We start from the raw sequence: 21,452 nt of genomic DNA, 5'->3' as shown, positions 1-21,452 counted from the left end.
AAAAAAAGGAAAAACTAGTTTCATAGTCTATCCTGTTGTATAAGGCTGTTCACTTTGTCAAATGGCTTGATCCAAAGCCTGATGGAATTCAAAGCTTAGTGAGTTATGTTAGTGAAATGACTAACAGCTATTTGATTTATTTTAGTGAATGGTAAGGCTAAATGGCAGTAAAAATCCCAAAATAAAGCATAGCAATGTTTTTTTTTCAGCTAAAGATGATCTTTGTGCATCAGGTTTTCACTCCAAGAAGCAGGTGTGTGGGACATATTTCAAAATGAACCTCTTTATAGTATTGAGAATTAGATTGTCAGAATACCTTGAACTCAGTGCTTAAAGCTTTCAATATTAATAGCCAGCAGACCTAGGCAGAGGTGTAACATCCTCAAGGCATACTTTTGCTTTTTTTATTTTTTCTCAAATTATTCCCTGTTGAGAAGAGCTARGAGGCCTCTCTCCTTATATAATTGTTTTTCCAAAGCAGTTCCACCTTTCTATATCCAAAGCRCTATACTGTGAGATATACAGAATACAGATATATAGGACGAGGAAGAGTTGCAGGACTGACTCTGTAAGCTGGTATTTCAGCTGCTGCTTTTAAGTTTTATCTTCTCTTATGCTGAAACCTGTATTAATATCTTGGAATATATTGATTTCATTTATATACAGTTAATATCTGATGTCACTGAACTGGTTGCARTAGTTGTTGTAAATGAATGCTTGAAAAACATTTCATTGGCAGTYATGGGTCTGCAGGGTATAAGTAACATTTATCACTGCACATGGATTTTAGCACCATATCTTTTTTGATGTTTTTTGTTTGTTTGTTGKTTTTTKKKGGGGGGAGGGGAGGAGGAGAGGAAGGAGAGAAGAGTGGGGCTTTTCTTTATAAATATATTTTTGCAATATACATATTATTGTTCTGATTCAGTAAATCCTTTAAAGAGATGTTTAACTTTAGGTGAGTCTTTAGATATGTCTAACCAATAGGATTCTTCATGTGCTTAACACTGGCCACATTATTAAATGATTTTCTGGAGTGTACTCTGAGTTCTCACTCCATTACAAGACTTCTCTGTGGTTAATTAACTCATATTTTTACTTTAATTATTTTAATATGATTTTAATAYGATTTAAGCTTTTGAAGAGCATGTTTTTTTTTCTGTTACTAAAGTTTCTAAATTGTAGTAAAAAAGAAATCTGAAGAAAAATATTGCTCTTCCTCCCTTTATATTTTCCTGATAAAAACAGAATAAATCAAAATCTTCTCTTTAATTGGATTTGTATCTTACCTATAGAAGTGCACAATTGAGAGAATTCAGACAGCAAATCAGGCAGGTTCTTCGCTCTGGAGTCACTAGTGGGCGCTGCTATAATAACGTAAGTCACAGGGGAAACGATTTCTTAAGGCTTAAATACAGTTATATCTACTGATACAGAAAATCTTAAGTGCCTCATGCATAAAGTCCCAGCAATGCTTATAAAAATAGCCCTTTGCTGAGCTGCTGTTTGACTTCTTTATTTTCTGAACAAGCAAGAGTTAATTATTGCAGTATGATATTAGGGCTCGTTGTGGTCTGTACAGACTGTGATCACAGAAGTACTTGCTTCTGAGTTTGAAATAAATCATTTTAAGAAGTATGTGATGTTCCACAGAATATTACAGATGCTCATTTTCTGGCTGGTTAGACCTCAACATGAAGTAGCTGGAACTCTGCCCTAAAGGAACAGCTGAGAATTTTTCCTGACAGAGACTGACATTAAGTTTCCCTGCCAGGGAGAGCAGAGGTTAAAGGAACACGTTGGGTTCTTTATCAGATCTGTGAATTCATTACCTTTTCATCATCTAAGAAAGCCTTTAAATTTCTGTCTAARGCAAGAATGAGCAAAGGACAGATTGGCAGAATCATCTTTCCTTTTCCCTACGGCTTCTGCAATTGCTCCAAGTGCGAATCTAGTGCCACAAAGGAGAGAGTTGTGTGTCATTTATTGTTTTAGCATGGGATTTCAAGATTAATTTAGAGTTAGATCCACAGATGAAATAAGCTAAGAACCTTGATACACTAGTAATTAAGTGCCTGATTCCATTTTGCCTATATTGCAGTAAATTAGGAGTAACTCCCTTGATGTCAAAGAAATTGAACAGTGTGAAAATGAATTCTGACCTTAAGCGCTGTGCAGCTTGATTTGCTTGTCCATCAATGAAAACAAGGAAACACAGACAGATTATTAACCAGGAAACAATTGCCACTACTTGATGTATGTTTTTAAGAGTTCACTGTCTTTGTTACTGTTACTACCTCTGTTCTCGGCCTACAGCATATGAAACTCCTTTTAGGCTTATCCCAAACAATTAACACAGAAGCTATTCTTAGACTTATTAGGCTTGCTTGATTCTATTTCAGCAATAATACTTCCCAGAACAATAAGCTTCCTGTAGCAAGAAAGAATGGGAAAAAATCATGGAGTAACTTACATGTGATTGCCTTGGGACAGGGTAGCAGTAAAATCATGTATTTGGACAATTTCCTTGGCTGCCTTCTTCTCGGGAAGGACTGGAGGTGTTCTCTGGGAAAAATTAGTGAGCCAAACTGCACAACCCTCTTTTTGACCCAGTTAAGATATTCCATATGAGTATGCCATCCGTCATGCCATCTTCTAGTGGCATATTCAGTGAGCAGACAGGAGCTAATGAGTACAAACTTAGGAAATAGAGGAAAATCCATTTAAAGGTTTATCTGCTGTGAGGATGGTCAAACACTGGGACAGATTGTCTGGAGAGGTTGTGAAGTCTCTGTACTTGAAGGGATTCAAAACTCAACTGGACACAGGTCAGTACATCCTGCACTGACTGTCCCTGCATTGAGCACATTGTTGGACTAAAAGATCCCCAGCGGTCCCCTACAACCTCAGCAATTCTGTGATTTCTATGATCTATGGGAGCAAGAGTAGGCTCCATAGTCAGAGATTTGTCTCCTTATTACACAAATCCATACTTAGTAGGCTCACTTAGCTGTTAGCGTAAATTCCAGATAATTCTGCTGCATTGTAAATATCCACAGAGGTGCAGATTTCATATCGTTTGGACATGAGTCCTAGATCCGTACCATAAAAAAGAAGTATTTTGGTGCAATTAATAACAATATTGTAGGTCCCAAATGAACTGGCTTTCACTTTAGTGCAATGGAGTACGTGAAATAATTCCATTAATTCTGGAGCAATTCCAGGTGAATCTGGCCCTTTCTTGTCCTTTGGATACCATGAAGTATAAGGATTTGATTGCTTAGATAATTTGCTTTTTGCCCTTACGAACCCTGTAGCCATGAGTTCTGCTGATATTGTTGAGTGAGAAATATGAAGGACACCATCAACTTTACTTCTTTACTTTGTTATTTTAAACTGATATAGATATAGCTGTAGACTAAGAACAGTGAGCATCTGTTCCTTCAAGTGAAGATAAAAATGGTCTTGCTGCCCCTCTTCCCCCTTCATCTTATACAGAAATTATTTAACTTACAGATATAATTCCCAGGATAATTTTGTTAAACTTGACCACAGACCTAGGCAATGTGTTTTATAGAATTAAAATCACAGAATCACAGAATGATTGAGATTGGAAGGGACCTCTAGAGATCATCTAGTCCAATTTCCTTGCTCAAGCAGGGACACCTAGAGCATGTGGCACAGGGTGGCAGCCAGGTAGGTTTGGAAGACCTCCAGAGACGGAGACTCCACAACCTCCTTGGGCAGCCTCTTCCAGGGCTCTGTCACCCTCATAGCAAAGAAGTTCTTCCCCACATGGAGATGGAACTTCCTGTATTTTAATTTATTCCCATTACTCCTTATCCTGAAATGATGGATAGGGAACATACTCACCCATATTCCTCTAAAATCTCTGTATTTGTGCATATGCAGGTACATAGGTAGGTATGGTTATAAGAAAGAAACTAATTTTAGCTCTAGTTATGGTCTGAGACAGGGTTAGAATCTGGTCTGGATAAAGATGTATTTGTCATACACATCCTTAATTTAGGAAGCTCTGAAAAACAAGCATCTATAATTTTAAATAATACAYTAACATTTGAAAAGAAAGAATAATAAGCTAATAAATAATCAAAAGTCTTTTAAAATGTGATAATACATTAAATCCATTGTAGGTATAAGATTTTAATAGACTGATATTATGCAAAGTTACCCCTTGMCCGAGACTGTTTACAGATTATACTGTACTGTCTTCAGAGTCACAGAAAAAGCAGTTGGAAGACATAAGAAGTAGTGATTTTCTGTAATTAACAACTAGTTAATCTGAATTTACTCCCTTTATTTTGTAGGGGCAAAGGATTGCAGTATTGATAATCCAAGACATCACAAACTATAAAATGTTTGGATTGTTCTACAGTTGCTTGAGTGTTTCATTATTGACATTTTCTATTACCATTCTATGGTAATTCTATGGTAATTCTATAATTTCTATTATTTTCTTTTAGAAATTAATATTACATGAATCTATTCATATTTCAATTAATTTTACAGGAACTATTTCTGGCAGTGTTTTCACTTTTTGGACAWTCATTTCAAATTATTCACTGAAGCTCTTACATGAGTTTCTTCTCTGTAAATATTTTCTCTAATTTCTAGGTGTCATGATAAAATAATAATAAAGGCTATCCTCAAGTAGAAAACTTCAGGTTTGAGTATCTCATCTTCAAACTAAGAACCTTGTTTTCACTATGGCACTATCTTAAATGAATCAGTTATGATTGGTGAGTTTAAGACTAAACTCCTGCTCAATTTTGATGCTATTTGATTTTCCATCACTTTGTGGTGTCTCAGAATTGTCAGAGATATTTTGGGCATAAGAGTCATATGAAAAGTGACTGCTGGGTCTGGATTTTATGGAAATTCCTATTTTTGTTTATTTTTAATTACATCAAGGGATTTATGCCAGTAACACTGACATCAGACTCTGTCCCAGAGTTTTACCATTTTGTCAATAATGAAATTTGCCATGACAACATCTTTTTAAATTTAAATGTGTGTCTATATTTCTGTACTATCAGTGAATCCATTGGCAGGAGTAGAGCAATGAATAATACTTAAATGTACACAAAGATTAAGACCAGAAGAAACTACTGTTTAAACAACATACTTGAAACCATAATCAATGTGCTACAAATCCATTCGTAGGTACAGGGCATTTTCTCATTCTGTTAACCACAATCCAGCAACCTAGGATAGGAATTTTTGAATTTTTTGCTGATTCTATTTTTTCTTTTTTTTTTTTTCTTTTTTTTTAATCTTCAATCAGTAACAAATCCAAGTACATATTGCATTTCAGACTCTGTAGTAACACAGCAGATCAAATATTTTTAGGCATAATGAATCTTCATAGTCTCTGTATTGTTTTCTTTCTATCAGCAAAGCCTATGTAACTGTTTACAGTACCAGGAATCATTGAAATAGTGGTGATTTTTGATTTAAGGATAGGAAAAGATAAAAAACTTTCCACTAATATGATATTTCTGAAGTGGAAGAAATCCATTGCTTCATTACTGCAGCATGTATCTTACAAAGCAAAAACAGAAGTTTGAGGAAGATGTGAAATACTGGTTTCTGCATTCATTAAAATGAGCAGAGGAACAGCGCTGCTTATTAACAGCACTTTCTAGGGTTTTCAGTGTGTAATTGGCAGCACAGCCAATTGGCCCACATTATATTGGTGTGATGTTTGCATTCGTAGTATAGAAAGGGCCTGAAAGTAACGGAAACCTCTTTTGAAGACATGCATTATAAATGGCAACATCTTTCTCCTCTGTAATTAGATACCTGTCTGCTTTTGTTTTGTTTGTGCTTTTTCAGAACATTTCCCAAAATAATTTCATGCAACAGTATCTAAACAAATGACACCGATTTATAGCAGCAGAAGTGTAAAATTGTGGAACATTGAATTCCTACAGAATTCTCCCATGTGGAAAATGATTGAAGCACACGTATGTGGGACAATGTGTTACAACCATTGACAGCATTAGAAATAGGTGTAWGTTTAAAACAGATTAGGAAACTGATTTTACGATTCCTTTTAAAGCTCTTTCTCTTATTTATTCATTTTTTTTGAAGGTTATGAGGATTATGATCACATGTGCAGCTCTGCATAACTATCCACTTGGAGATGATGCTGATTCCTTAGAGAATACGTGCAAAGTCCTGGTTAACCATCAGCTTTCTGCGCTTTTCATCCAAAAGATTGGATAATTGCTTTTTATCAGCTTTCTCTCTTCCTTTTTTTTTTTTTTTTTTTTCATCATGTTGTCTCTACCAGCTTAAACTATTTCCTAAAATGGTCCTTTTGCTGTTCCTTGCAATCCTGTTATTGAAGGAAGATGTCAGTGGGAACTTCAGGCTTTTGGTTTCTGCACAGTCCAATGAAAGAAGGGTGGTTGCACACATGCCTGGTGATATTATCATTGGAGCCCTATTCTCCGTCCACCATCAACCAACTGTTGACAAGGTTCATGAGAGGAAATGTGGAGAGGTAAGAGAGCAATATGGCATTCAGAGGGTGGAAGCAATGCTGCATACCCTTGACAGAATTAATTTGGACCCCACACTGTTGCCAAATATAACTCTAGGATGTGAAATAAGGGACTCCTGCTGGCATTCTGCTGTGGCTCTGGAGCAGAGCATTGAGTTTATAAGGGACTCTCTTATTTCCTCAGAAGAAGAGGAAGGGTTGGTGCGATGTGTGGATGGATCCTCATCATCTTTCCGCTCCAAGAAGCCGATTGTTGGTGTCATTGGACCTGGCTCTAGCTCAGTTGCTATCCAGGTCCAGAACTTGTTGCAGCTTTTCAATATACCTCAGATTGCATATTCTGCCACAAGCATGGACCTAAGTGACAAAACCCTATTCAAGTATTTTATGAGAGTTGTGCCATCTGATGCACAGCAAGCACGGGCTATGGTGGACATTGTCAAGCGCTATAACTGGACCTATGTTTCTGCTGTGCATACTGAAGGTAAGAGACTTATTTTTTTCATCTAAGAATGTCTTTGAACTTCCTTGGCTTTATTAGCTATGATGGGTAAGAAAGACCTGGCCTCTCTAGTGCAGAGCAGAGGAGATCCAAACCATATTTTGAAACTAGAGGAAACAGTGTGTTTTCTTGTTTAACATCTGAGCCACAGAGACCTAAACACTGGAAGACCTGTGGTTCTGACTAATATTTGAAGATAATTGTCCCAGCTCTTTTAGAACAGTATTTTCTCTGACCTTCCTTTAAGTTCTCCATGAAGCATTATAACCACTTCTCACATCTGGYGCTTGGTTTTGGAATTAGGCAGTCTCCCTGAATCTTCATGTACTTATACTTCATTTGATATCCAGAAAAATCAAAGTTATGTACTATATTGCTTTCATTTTTTCATTAAGCTGAGGTAGAGCCTAAAGTTTTATTCAGTATAGAGAAGAGTATATGATTAAAGAGAAGTGCTGTGGAAAAGTTTGTCTGATTTCATTATTCCTTGGATTAATGGAGTTGAATATATTCATCTTGCTGTAAGTGATTGCTCATATTGACTTAAGAGGAAGATTTACTAGTTCCATTTCTAATAGCAGTACTATTTAATAAGTCTTGAATTCAGTTCGATAGTGAATTTTGTGATCTCATGTGGTCACTTCTGTTCAAACAGATAAACGGCTAATAGGAGGCTCAGAAAATGATTTTGGAAATGAGAAATGTTGCTAAGCAATTGAGTAGTGGTGATAGTGTTGCTGAACAGCAGATGCTACTGGCTTTATTACAACCAATAGAAAGCAGATTGTTCTTCCCACACACTGAGTATGCTTCCCTGGCAGACTTTCTACTATTCAAAGCTGTTTTGGGGAGGATGCCTATCCAATGCAAGTATGYAGAGATCTCTTTCCTCCTACAGATATGTAGAGAGCTTGTTCTGCAGTATTAAAAAAAAATCAAAACCAAACCCAGATCTTGTTAGAACTTACATGCAGRTATTTGCAAGTACTTCTTTTCATTTTGATAATGAAGGCTGGTAAATAGCTGTAGCTTATTTTATGTGTGGATGCATGAATATTTTAGCAGTTTAATATAACAGTTGTATAAATCACTCTACTTCATATCAGATAGTGAAAATATTTTTTGCCAGCTGATGCCTTTGGCATGGCTTTTGTTCAGCCTTTCCTACACAAATTTATATATGAATAGCATCACGGTTAAAAATGATGCTACTGATGTACCACATATATCTTGATTTTTCTAAATGATTTCTCTAATTTGTGCTCTGAAAAGCCTTTTCATTTCTGCTTTCTGTGAGGAGATGGTATTGCATTCAGTGTGAGTATGGTCAAGTTTGAATAAAAGTCTGAATCTGCACAAATACTTTTTCCACTTCCTATGGACGCTCTGCTTGGAACAGATGGTAACATATGGCATGCTAATATTATGGCAGAGGAACTTTGAACTATGTGATAGAAAGAAGAGAATAGGTACACAAGGATTAAAGTTGGAAGTATCTGCTATGGGTAAGGCAAGTGTAGCAGATGATGGAGAAGTTGGGCATCAAAGAAGAGCAATTGATGAATGATGTATCTAGTGTACTATTGTCATGGACAGGATGGATTGTGTTTGAAGCTAATACACAGGACCTCATATCATTGCTACSAGATTTACAACATCATGACTTTGGATTTCAGTRAAAAAAAAAAAAAAAAAAAAAAAACAATAAACTTGGGTTTTGGTGATCCTATCATCTATTTCCATTTTCCAGTCAAGATGATGAGTATGTTCTGTAGTTAAATAATATAATGTAAATGTAAATGTTGTCTAAGAATAGAACAGATGGTCTTTATAATGGGATAAATACAACCTGGTCAAGGTATTTATCCAAAAAGCATGAAAATATCTGTTGTTCTGAGAAGTTTCCAAATATTATGGCAGATCTTGACCCTACCAGGAATACAAAAGGTTAAAAAAAAATTACAAAATAATGAATGAAAGAAAGAAAGAAAGAAAGAAAGAAAGAAAGAAAGAAAGAAAGAAAGAAAGAAAGAAAGAAAGAAAGAAAGAAAGAAAGAAAGAAAGAAAAAAGCCACATTCTTAGGTGTGTACCAAACAAGCAAAAAGATATATTATTCTATTGTTATAGGATACTATCTAGTTACCTTCCCTAGATGGGAGGGATGCTAAAAATTATCCCTCTGCTTAGATTTGACCTTTTTTTTTTTTTTTTTTTAAATACTCAGCAAAATATCTGCTTACTTGTAAACACTCTGAATACTGCCCATTCATTCCCTGGTCTACATAAATGTTAATCAAAAATATCAAAAAGAAAAAAAAAAGCAAACATTGAATTCTGCTCCTTGCAATTTCATCTGCTTAAGAAAAACACCTGAATTAACTCTGGCCATCTACATCCCGTATCTTTAGGTAATGTGGGTGTATTAACTAGTCTCTCTTGACATATAATATCTGGTCCTTTGAAAGGACTTCCCAGGAGAAGCAGGCTACTGCCTTTTAAAGCCAGGCTTGGGGATAAGAAGAGGGAGAGCAAGCTAAGCCTGCTTATTTCACAGTTATGGTCATTTTAGGGCTCTTTTTAGTCTCACATAAGAGAAGCCTAGAATAAGTACATATCTTCAATGCTTTCCTGTTTGGATCGTTCTTTTGTCACAAGTCTTCTATGCTTGTAGTGCATTAGTATTTTGGGATGTGATTTGAAGCTTTGCTGTTAAATGCTGATTCAAGACCCTCACTTTTACATAATATACACAAAAAAATGACAGGTTGTTGTGATCTTTCTTATTTTGACATTTAACTTCAATGTTTTATGTAGGTGTGCACATAACTTTTCAAGCAGCTTTTTCCTTAAAAATGAGAAGGTAACAAACTGCTGTCAGCGGAGCTCTTGTAATTTTAAGGAGGAATTTTCTGCAATCTGATTAACAGGAAACATGAGCAACAGATGAAGGAGATTTATCACCAAGAAATGTCGTTTCCATTTAGTGTAATATATTTCACATGCCAACCAGAACACTTTGCAAGTTCTAGATGGTATCTCCCCATCCTTGGCTTTGTCTGGGATGATACATACAGGAACAGATGCTGCTCTCAGCATCTTCCCTGATTTTCCAACTCTTTGCAATTTGTGTAGTTACACTCTGAACTCATCTGGCTTTAAAATAACTTTCTTCACCTGTCTTCTCCAGAGGTATGGGTCCTGTAATCAAGTTCCTACTGTGGCCCCTCTGCAACAAATCTCTCAACTTCAGTCACTTTCATATTGATGGTGTAAAACATTATGGGTCACTTTGTTTTCAGAAGTGTTGGATCACTCAACATTTCTATCAGATTTGAGCCAAAAGGTGATCATACCTTTTAAATTGTTTCTCTCCTTTTAAGGTAGCCATTAATCTGAATAACTGAATGACCAAGAAAGATTTACCTCTGAAAATGCCTGTTTTTCCTTGTGTACATAGTTAACCCTCTTGGGCAGGAATAAGTCAGAAAATGAGATAGTAGCTCCTTAATATTGATTGCCTAGGTTTTTGTGTTGTGGATTACTTAAAGCTCGAAGCTTTAACTGTATGGATGAGTACCTAAGTACAAAATGTGTGCAGAGTCTTATTTTTTCGTTTTTTTCTTTTTTTTTTTCTCCTTTTGGTTTTTTTTTCCTGCGAAATGGATATTTTTTCCAACTTTGCAAAAGGAAAAAGGATCATAATTTAATACCTCCTTATATGAACTTTCTGCAGATAGACATTAAGTCAATAATGATGCCAATAATTCAGTCTGGGTCTCTGGGAGTCTGGCAGTGACTCCTCAGGCATAGTTCTTCAGTTACTAAGAGCAATTTAGGGTCCTTTTTAGCCCAAACATCTACCACCCACCTCCAGGGTAACTAGTGCATGAACAGGGAAGCACAGAAGATACTTGGGGTCTATAACAAGCTTTTAGTGGCCATGGCTGACATGAGGACAGGTCATGCAGTTCAAGTACTCCCAGAGTTTTGCCTCAACTTTCTTTTGTTTAACTGCTTGACACTATGAGTGATCAGCAATGACTGGGAAAACTGGGAAGAATTTGGCTGGCTACCACTGAAGACTACCACTGTCTCTTTATCTCATTTCACATCTGAAAGCATTCCATAGTCTTCTCAAAAGATCAGAAAAATATTTAGTTTTCTAATCTCTTAGGCTTTCAGTTCAAGATTTCTTTGAAAGCCCCCTTGAATCTAACACTCTCCTGTTGATTAAAGTGATATTTGGATCCAGCCATTCTGCTCAGAAACAAGGTTACTCTGAGAATCTGTCTTTTTTTTCCCTCAAGTCAAGTGAATTCATAACTTCAAAAGGCAACTTTTTTTTTTCACCTTTAAGAACCAGTTATTTAGCCACTCAGARGGGTGTGAAGAGATGGTGTATGCTGGAGAAAAAGAGCTGCAGCAAAGTTGCAGTATTAAAAGGGAAACACAACAGGAAACAGAAATTTACTAGGGATGGGGAGGGATAAATTCCAGCCTTAAAGGTGTGACATACCTTTGAACGCAGCTTTAAGAATGAAACCTCWTAGCATTTTCTTTAGAGTGCTCTGCAGTTAAGCATCAGATCAAACTCATTGYAAGGCCCTTGCTGCTTAATACTACTTTGCTCCATTTAAATTTATCATAAGTGCATATAAAGAGGTGATTCATCTTCATTTTCCTAGGACATACCTAGTCAAGCATAGCAGAGTAGCAGAGAAGTTTTTTTTTTTTTTTTWMCCYTTTTTTTTTTTCTTCTTCTCTGTGGATAAGGGTTATTTTATTTCATATTTCTTTTCATATTTGTTCATATGTGCCCAGTTACAAGACTATTTTTGCCAGCCTTCTTTGCTACCAAGTGAAGAGCAAAATGAAAATTAGTCATAGGCTATGAGAACGGGATGAAGGAATCAGCAAAAGAACAGCAACAGTTCGACCTTAAACCTGCTGCTTGGAACAAATTGTACTTATATGATGTTGTGGAAATTTTCTTCCAAATTACAGATTTTTTTTTCCTTTAGTTTCAAGCTTTAGCATATTCATAAATATTATTATTAAAAAAAAACAGAAAATAATATTTTTAAATTAGATTCATTGCATTTTTTAAATTTAGGTATTTTTTTCATGCTTTGTCCATAGGAAAAAAAATCTTATAAGTAATGAACTAAGACTGGTCATGAGTATTCCATGAACATATTTTTATATTTTTTGTTTTATCTCTGCAAAGAGGATAATCTGAAAACTGAACAATGTGGTATTTGACTAATGTTTCCTTTCATCATTTCATCAAAAGAATTACTTGTTTATTCATTATTGAAATTACTTTTACACAGTATTTTACAATACTTTTGCAAATATTTGTTTAAAACAAATATTGAGATCAGAATGATCATAATTTTATATGTTCTCAGTGACATTAAACTTGTRGCAAAAATTAAAAAAACACATCTCCTATTATTTAAATAAAATACAGGAAATGTTTCCTACTCTGCTTTATTATATATTAATGTAATGATTTTTATAGACATGCTGGTTTTCTGATTTTTTTAATGGTTTTATAGTGCCAAATTACAAATATTTCTTCTAGCACTACAATATATATTCTAGCACTACATAATTTCACAATTATGAAAAATGAGCAAATATTATCATGCCTCTAGGGAACCTGGGATAGCAAAGTGAAGTGGTGTAAAGTTAAGGCTTCCTTTGTTCTGAGTTGACTGACTAACTGGGCAGCCCTTTAACACTGCTGACAGATTGGCCAGGGCAGATATGACCACTGTGAAATATTTCAACATAAAAACACMCAGTGAAATGTATGCTCTGGAGTGTAAGGAGGGTGCAGATTATTGGGAGAAATGTCATGAATCAGCAAACGCAAGATGGTTCAAGACACTTATTTCTCTGAATTTGATAATGATGGGGGTGGATTTACAAACCGAACTTTTATTGCCTGTCCCTTGGTATGGATTCCGCTATAGAGGTTGCCAGGTAAATCAGGGCTCTATTGTAATGGGAGACAGAAAACAAAGGAGAGAGAGACAGAAGAATATCTATTCAGCATCACTGGAGAAACTGGGGTGAGAATACACTTTTCTAGAGTGCTGGTTTAACTCCTAAGATATGGAAAGRTTTTACACAACACCAGAATTTAATTTTCTACATAAACAAGTAAAGGGAACAAACACTTGGAAGTGTATTTATGCATCAAAAACTATCACAGATAGTTTAATAGTGCTGGAGTTTGATCAGTGTTAATTCAATATTGGAGTTATAGGTAAGGAGATATACAGAAATTAGTTACAAGAGACAGCTTTTGGTTTATCTAAGAGCTGAGAGAGGCAAAAGGCTTGTGCCGAATCTTTTYAAACTTTTCAAGCTCCTCCAAGGCAGTTCTGGCTAGCTGTTATTCAAATCATGCAGGAGACAGTGATCTTGGAGGCGAACCAGAAATTAGAGACTTGGCTTTAATTTAATTTAGAAATCATTGGACAGGGAATAACATTGCATCCATCTTACTAAAAACTGATTGCAGGCTTATGATGCAGAGGCATGCCATTCTTTAATGCACCACATTATATAATAGGTGCATATATATATATTAAGGAAGTGACTGGRAAGGTTATTAGAACAACAAGTACAATCTACGGTTGAAATAGAATAGAGAAAAACCCTTTCATATATCACACCATTGTTTCTAACCTAACATAGCTGTCACTGTGAATATGGTTAAAAAAAATAAAGGTAAAAAAAACACAGTGAAGTTTTCCCCTAAATTTTACTTTGGTTTCTCTGGAAAAGTCTGGCAGTATTTATGATGGACTAGATGCATAATGCAGGTGGTGTGTGTGTGTGTGTGTGTGTGTGTGTGTGTGTAAGCTTCTATAAATGTGTAGAAGAAAGTATACATGTGCAGATATGTGAAGCCTCTATATCTTTGCATAGCTTTACTCAGGTTAGGCAAATCTTATCTGGAATCGGTACTGCTGGGAGTTCCATATGTGAATGCTGGACCAGCTAGAAAGATCATAGCTAGGGAGGCTAGTAAATGAGCTCACTGAATGAATCCCATGACTTAGACAAGGAAAATTATTTGTTCTAAAGTTATCTGTTATGATTCAAGCAAAAATTTGTCATTAAAGTGCCATGTCCCCTAGACTTGAATTTGTTTTTACTTATTCTACCAGAGATGGAGCTCCAACTTACTATATGATGCTGGAAGCACAAGGAGGAACAGATCCCTAAAATATTGAGCGAAAGTATCCCTAGGAGAAGGGTGAAAAATTGTAGGAGATAAATCTGTTTGGCATCTAGGAAATTACTTAAATGCCACAATTTCCTATGAACAGCACAATTCAGCAGGTGAGCCAGCTGTCCATGTCCCTGCCATTTTGGAGAGCACTGTGAGCAGGAGGCTTCAGGCAACTGAGTCATCACCTGTGTGATATCACTTGGAGCCTAGGGTTGGCATCACCGTGGGCCTTCAGTGCCCGGTTTTAGGAACTCTCACTTAGCACCCGCAGGATATGCTGCTCCATCGGGATATCTTCTATATCTTTCCTTCTCTGTTTTAAAGAGGGGATTCCTCAGTGGGTACCATCTAGTTGAGAAGTGTGAGAGCACGCTGCTAAGCTGTGAAGAACTGTAGCTACCATGTGTATAGGTAATGAACTGAGTCAGGGCCTGTGAAGTATAAGATCCAATTTAGAGGCAAGTTGATGGTAAATTACAGGATGACTTTATCTCAGTGCCCAGAACAACTTCATACTATTTCACAGGATCCAGCTGACAACTCATCATATTTGTTAACTAACAGGCTAGGCTGAACAGGAAGCAACAATTTTGTCTTTCCTAGTCCCCATGTAATTTAATCTTCTGTTATAGCTTCTTCTCTCAGAAGCAGCATTAAGATAGATAGATAGACAGATAGACAAATAGACTGATAGAATTGCAGAATCACCAATATGTTCACTTTTTCCTGACATGACATCACCGAAATCTATTCTCCTTTTAGGGGATTTTTACTCTTTGATATCTTCAACTTGCTGTCAGTCAGATTTTTTTTCCTCGTCAATTGGCATACAAGCTTTTGGTGCTAACCATATTAACTAATTAATAATTTGTGGCCTATAAATATTCACTGTAACAAAACTTGCCCTTTTTTGTCTATCTGCTTCCAGATGACTGCCATAACTCATCTGCCCTTCTGGATTTCTTATTTACCATTTCTGCTTGTTTTTTTTTTCCTGTTATTTTCTTCTGTTTACCTGGATTCTCTGTTTTTATTTGCAAAGATAATGACGGATAGGTTTACATCTTTTCCTTCTATCTGTATCAGTCCCCTATCTGTCTTATGTGTCTGAACAATTTTATGTGGATGATTGCATGAATAAGATAGAAATAACTGATTTATATATGTATAAAATTTACATTTTATGTAATCATGATTATCAGCCAAAATGACTGCCTGAATAAAGGCTGTTAAATTGCATATTCTTTTAAGTGTTAATTCACTTGCAGAATCCTGATTTAGTACAGATGCTTTCTAGAGTTCATATCTTTTTTTATAGTTCAGATGCTATTTAAAAAATGTGATACTAGCTAAATGTAGTCTTTAGCAGTTCTATATTTGTTTTTTCTCAATGACCTGAGTATCACAGCTGTTGAATTTGAAAACATGTCACTTTGTGAAAAATAGCATGTTCTTTAGCTTCAAGCAAAGACTTGAAAGGGAAGGACAAGCTGAACCTCTTGCTTGTTTCACCTTCAGGTTTTTAACAATCTTCATAACAAGATTGTCCCCAATTACTCTAGAATAAAGTTATTGGCCTAACTACTTGTTGTATTGAAAGAACCCCAAACTATGTCACATTCAKACTTGTCACATTCAGACCCTGGACTGTCTGCACACAACTCTAGAAAACAGTCAGGAAACATGGACATCCACACTGCTGAGGCTGTTTCAATGCTCACAAAAATGTATTGTGATCTTATTGTGTGTAAAACTGTGATCTTATTGCTCCCTTAAAAAGGCACTTAGCATCCTAAGTAAAAACATATTCAGGCATAGAAAATAAGCAAACAAAAGAAGTTTGGAAAAGGATCTTATACCTTTTGTTGATGGAGGAGAAGCAGGGCAGATCAGCTTCTTTCTCATTTCTGTGCTGGCTTTGCAGTTCTGGGAAGAAATATATGATCCAGGAAGCAAAATAAGTAAAATGATGTGGGTTCACTTCAACAGAAGCTTTTAAAAAGAGTAAAAAATGCTCTCAAAATGAGAAGAATAAGTGCATAATATTTGTTCAGTATCTTATATATCTGCTTGTATATCTCCAAACATGATTATACATATATAAAAGAGGGTTCTCTGTCTTACTTAGTGCTATGTGATATGGAGAAGTTATCTTGCTCACTTTCATCAATATACAAAAAGATAGACAATTTGTCTGATATATTTCTTTCCCTAAAGGGAAATTACAATGACTTAATTTAAATTTAAGGGTCTAACTAAATGACTATGTTGGATCAAACATTCTTTATCTCTGACTTAGATCTCCCCCTTGAAAGCTCACTGTGCAGAAATATTTAGATACTTTACTTCTTTTTTGGCACCTCTATGCTTTCTGAAATCAAAGGGAAATGTAGAGGCTTTATGTCTTACCAGATATGAGTTTGGAAATTTTGTTCATTCAGATAAAAGTAATAAGTARGGTTGATTTTCATTGCTAATGGTAAAATCTAAAATGCCCCGCTGTAGGGAAATTTATGCATAAATAAAACATAAATGTAAGCATGCCTACATAGCTCAAATCTGAAAAAGCATGCATTCAATGATCTTAGCGATRTAAAGACTTTGTACAACAGTCTGACTTGTTCAATGAGCAGGATAGGCTGGGAATACATGTCCTTCTAAACAACTGCAGAATATTCAGCCAAAGAGTGTATGCTTTACAGTTATGACAACATATTGGTATGCAATTTTATTGAAAAAGTGAAAGTAACTTGGCCTGTGGATTTACCAGCTTCTCTTCCTCTATTCCCTTTCAACAGACTCTTCAGTTCTGTGACCTTCCTCCTCCTTCCTCTCTCTTTGGCCTTTTGCCGATTAACCAGAACTGTCTGAATCATCCAGGCTAACATAGTCCTTTTCTTCTTCTACTCTCAAGCTGACTTTATCACAGTTCTATGTATTATTCATGTGTTTTCAATGAACAGTTTATGCAGACAGATTCTGTGAGATATTCACAAGCTCTTCAGGCAGGGCTAGACTGTGACTTTAAGCACCAGGCTGGGAGGAGTGATATGTAAATGGTGCTGACCCAGGAGGCAAGGTGCTGAGAAGCCTCTGAGTCATGCACTGTCTTCTACGGGCCATGTACTACACTGTYGGGTGAATGATGAAGTCTCTCAGGCCATGTAAATGGAGTGTGCATCACACTAAGCCAAGCTATAGGAGGGAGGACTGTTACCTCTGTTTAGTTTCTGTCTCTGCAGGTGCAAGGTATAGTGTGGTCTCTTATTCCAGCTCAGTTTAACAACTCCAGTCAATGAGTGGGAGACAATTTAAGTATTTAAGTTATCAGACTGTAAAGCACTAGCTTTTTTTGTTTGTTTGTTTGTTTGTTTGTTTTTTGTCTGAAGATATTAGTATGAGAAAAAAGGGAGTCCTGTGTCTACTGGAACAGGGAATTTGGGACGGTACACCTAGTGTGAGACCCCATTCTGTGTTCTCCTGGACTACCTATGTTACCCTGAGGAAGCAGGAGGGCACAGCCAGTGCTGTGTGATGGAGGCTTTGGTCAGACACTTGGCAGCACCAGCATGTACCACTGAAGTGTTTTGCTTCAGCAGGTCAGTGCACTAAGTGCATCAGGAAAATGACAGTGCTGATTTGGGGACCTCTGCTAGTGTCCCAGCACAAAYAGCTTGATCAGAGTACATGGGACACGCCATAGCCCCTTCTCAGCTTGCTATGGAGCTGCTGGTCAGGCTGCTAAATGATTTTGCAATGGTCTGACATTTTTTAGACTGAGGACTGGCACACATTGATRTCTTTGAATCATTTCCTCCACACATTCGCCTTTTAAATGTTTGATAGGAGTGTTGTGTGGGTCAGTGAGGGACACTTAGCTACCAGTAATATAGGCCAGAGAAACTGATAGATTTTGTGTATATGTTCTGCTACTGACCACACAGGTTTGCGGACTGGACTACGCATAGAGAGGATATTAGATTTTTTTCTGAAATATTAACAAGAAAAAGTRCATTGAATGACAGGCTTTTAATAGAAAGGCAGACATGCAGTGGACACCAAAATTTTAGAAAATTGAGAACTGGAAAGTTGATTCCTATTTCTCTCCTATATATAAGCTTTTCACTGATTTTGCTTTTTTGAACAGTTGGTAGAGTGGGTGTTACATCCAACACCTCCATGTGACAAATCTCAGCCTACAAACTACTGACACGTTACATTTCATTAACCATATGGGACCTAATTAAGCTGCCAGTTAAAATACAGGTGTGACTTCCAGAAGATTTAGTTGTTATATGGGACTAGGCCCTGTAGAGTCTTACAATACATTTAGCTACACAAATCTGGGAGTTCATTTGACATTTGTAGTCTGCATTGCCACATCAGGATGTATTGAGCCTAAGCTTTAATATATAACTGAATTTAAGTTTCTATCTAGACAGACTTGAGAAACAAGATGGAAATTTTGATGGTATGGATGGCATGGTGTGTCAGCATGCAGATGGGGTAACGATAAATGATAGAAATTGTCAAGATTTTTTCCAAAAAGCAAAGCTTCCACATTTTACAGCRGGTCTGTCATACCCATAAATAAAACCAGCCAGAGTCCTTCAAGCGATGGAGTGTTGCCATCCTCTGTCTGCAGAAAATCTGGAACACCACTGCTGAGATCTGGCAGCACTGTCCGCCTACTGCCTCTCTCACTGTGATGCAGGTTCTATGCAATCTATGCAATCTATGCAATATCTAGGCTATACAGCCCCACTCACTGCAATTGCATTGCGGAGTATTTTATCAGGTGGCTGCAGAAGGGCAGGAACGAACCCTGGGTATATTGGATGTGGGTGCAAGAGGGGAGGAAACAGAATATCAAAAGCGTTAAGAGCAAAAAGTGAAAGAATAAAGAGAGTATAAGGGTTAAAAGAAACAAAAAGCAGTAAAACAGTGGTGCTGAAGAACTGCTTCATTGTGGTGCTGTTATAATTATTGGATCCAAGTATTTAGTACGCCTTATCTCCTATTCAGATCGTACCCTCTACAGGCCCTGGCATGCTTTACAAATGAAATATCATTTTGCTGTCAGGTGAACCAGAAACTGAGAGCTGGTGTTCTTGCTATAAGTTAAAGGTTCATGTATCTTGATTTCCAGACCTCCGCTCTGACTCTACTGGACTGTCTTTCCTGATTATGGTCATAACTATTACCATGTGGAATGGGTCACACACTGTGGGGATGGATTTTGGGAAAGGACACAGTTCTAATGTTGTTCTTTGTGTCATAATTGAGAATGGAGTTATGAGAATGGTGTTCTTATGAGACTAAATGTTGCCTCAGAGATAGCAAAAATGCAGGCAAAAGCAAACTATTGAACACAGCAGTAACACAAAATTGTTTCCATTTATAAACAGCTGATTTTTTTCTAAATATGTCAAATAGAATTGATTGAATTTTGCTTTATATAATGGCTCTTCAAGKCAATCATGTTAATAAGTTCTCATAGGATGAGGGCTTCTCTCTAGCTAGATGAATATGATGATTTTATATGATCCTGGCAGAGGTGCTACTGGCTTCTTTATATAAGCAAAAAATGAGCAATTCAAATTAGTAAAGGAGTTTGTAAAAAAGAACAACAACAAAAACAAAAAACCCTTAACTAGAACTAAGTCAACATTTGCAATATTTGAGAGATTTTTTTTGTGTTTGTTCTCTGAGTTGAAATGGAAACATATTTTTAGTATGCTTTTTAAAATATTTTCTCTGTTAAAAAGAAAGATGTTCATTTTAAAGAGGAGATAGAAGATTTTTTTTCTGAAAATGGAAAATATTTTAAAATAACAAAAATGAGGGTGTGTGCATTATGTTTTGGTGTTTTTATTTTCTTTTGAAGAGTTTGTTATAGATTTATTACTTTTTACATCATGTAACTTTATGATTGATGCATGTCTCTGTGTTACTATAGAATCATTTGGAAACAGAAATTATATTCTCCCCACCACGTCTCCCCTCTGCACAGCTGCAGATTAGATTTATAAAGATAAAGTTAAGATTTCAGATGTCCAAGATTTATTTTTCTGTCCTCTTAACAATAGTGATGGTGGCCTTTGCAATGAAACTGTCTTGCCTATCTGCATGGCTATCTGAGGAGAYGCTCTAACTTGAAATATCTGCATTTTACCTGAAATACAAAGTTCTCTAAGAGAATGTATGATGTTCTTAAAGTTGACTGATTTTGGTTTAATTATAATCTAATATGTATTTGGATCAAAATACCACAGTAATGATATATCTCAAGGAATCATAAGATTATGAATATTTTACATTTATGATGCCTTTTGAAATCTTTTCCTCTATAAAATGCTGCATTGTGTTAAAGCCCACAGTAAGCTTTTTGACTTAATATAGTATTTTCAATTGAAAAATCTCCACAAAATATGATGGTGACACTCTTTGTTAGGAAGGCTTTTGTGATAAGGAAGGCTGTCTTTTGTCTGTTCATCCTATCACTCATTGTCTCAAGGTTATGAAAGGTTCACAAGGAAAAAATAAATGTTGATAATTGTTTGCTTATTAACCAGGTGCTTAATACTTTTTTATGTAAAGCCAATATTGGCACATAGTCTTTTGATTTGCATTTTTATAGCACAACCTTAAGGTACATCTTTGTTAGCTGATGCTCCTAAGTGTTGCTATAAATCATAAAATTAATCTTCTCTTCCCAAATAGTAATATATGAAATCTGGAGTTACTTTATCATTATAATCTGTGAGTCTTATTATTGCGCACTTTCAGATGTTTTATTTCTTTAGTTTAGAAAGTACAGTAGAAGTAGAGAAAAAGAGTGGCAGTTTCAATCCATCACCCAATATGCAGGGTTCTGGTTCAGAGAGTGCTCTGAACCTTTTGCCATTTCTATGCCATACAGTTCAAATGGCCAAGAAGCAACAAATTGGAAAATATCCTTTCTAATCAACAACAGACTGCATATTTGATAAGTTTTTAGTATTATCAGATAGAATAAGAACAATATTCATGAAAAAAAATGACTACTTGCTCTAACTGCATATTTCTTCAAAGTCTCTTACAGTTTGTGATGAGTAGTATATTCACTTTCTCCTTTGCAACGCTTTTCCCAGAGCAAAGCTCCCTGCCTTCTGAGGCATAAATAGCT

The 21,452-nt window shown here is 36.1% G+C and overlaps 1 protein-coding gene and 1 long non-coding RNA gene across 4 annotated transcripts in view; both read left to right on the top strand.

Moving 5' to 3' along the window:
• The window catches only part of LOC112951480, an 8,417-nt gene extending 2,137 nt beyond the window's left edge, over nucleotides 1-6,280 (top strand). Inside the window, exon 2 of the long non-coding RNA XR_003250225.1 lies at nucleotides 6,115-6,280. This is a non-coding gene — a long non-coding RNA (uncharacterized LOC112951480). The remainder of the gene's footprint in view (nucleotides 1-6,114) is intronic.
• A 9-nt stretch (nucleotides 6,281-6,289) lies between these two features.
• GRM5 (glutamate metabotropic receptor 5) overlaps nucleotides 6,290-21,452 on the top strand; it is a 236,006-nt gene continuing 220,843 nt past the window's right edge. For all 3 annotated transcript variants that reach the window (XM_026044175.1, XM_026044174.1, XM_026044173.1), the window contains exon 1: nucleotides 6,290-7,013. In XM_026044175.1, the coding sequence (XP_025899960.1) occupies nucleotides 6,335-7,013 (679 nt within the window). In that variant the 5' untranslated portion in view covers nucleotides 6,290-6,334. The remainder of the gene's footprint in view (nucleotides 7,014-21,452) is intronic.

This window comes from Nothoprocta perdicaria, unplaced genomic scaffold (assembly GCF_003342845.1).
Source record: "Nothoprocta perdicaria isolate Ctin4 unplaced genomic scaffold, notPer1 scaffold_352, whole genome shotgun sequence".
NCBI lineage: Eukaryota > Metazoa > Chordata > Aves > Tinamiformes > Tinamidae > Nothoprocta > Nothoprocta perdicaria.
The sequence above is the reverse complement of the archived record's forward strand: the minus strand, read 5'-3'. Positions and strand labels throughout refer to the sequence as shown.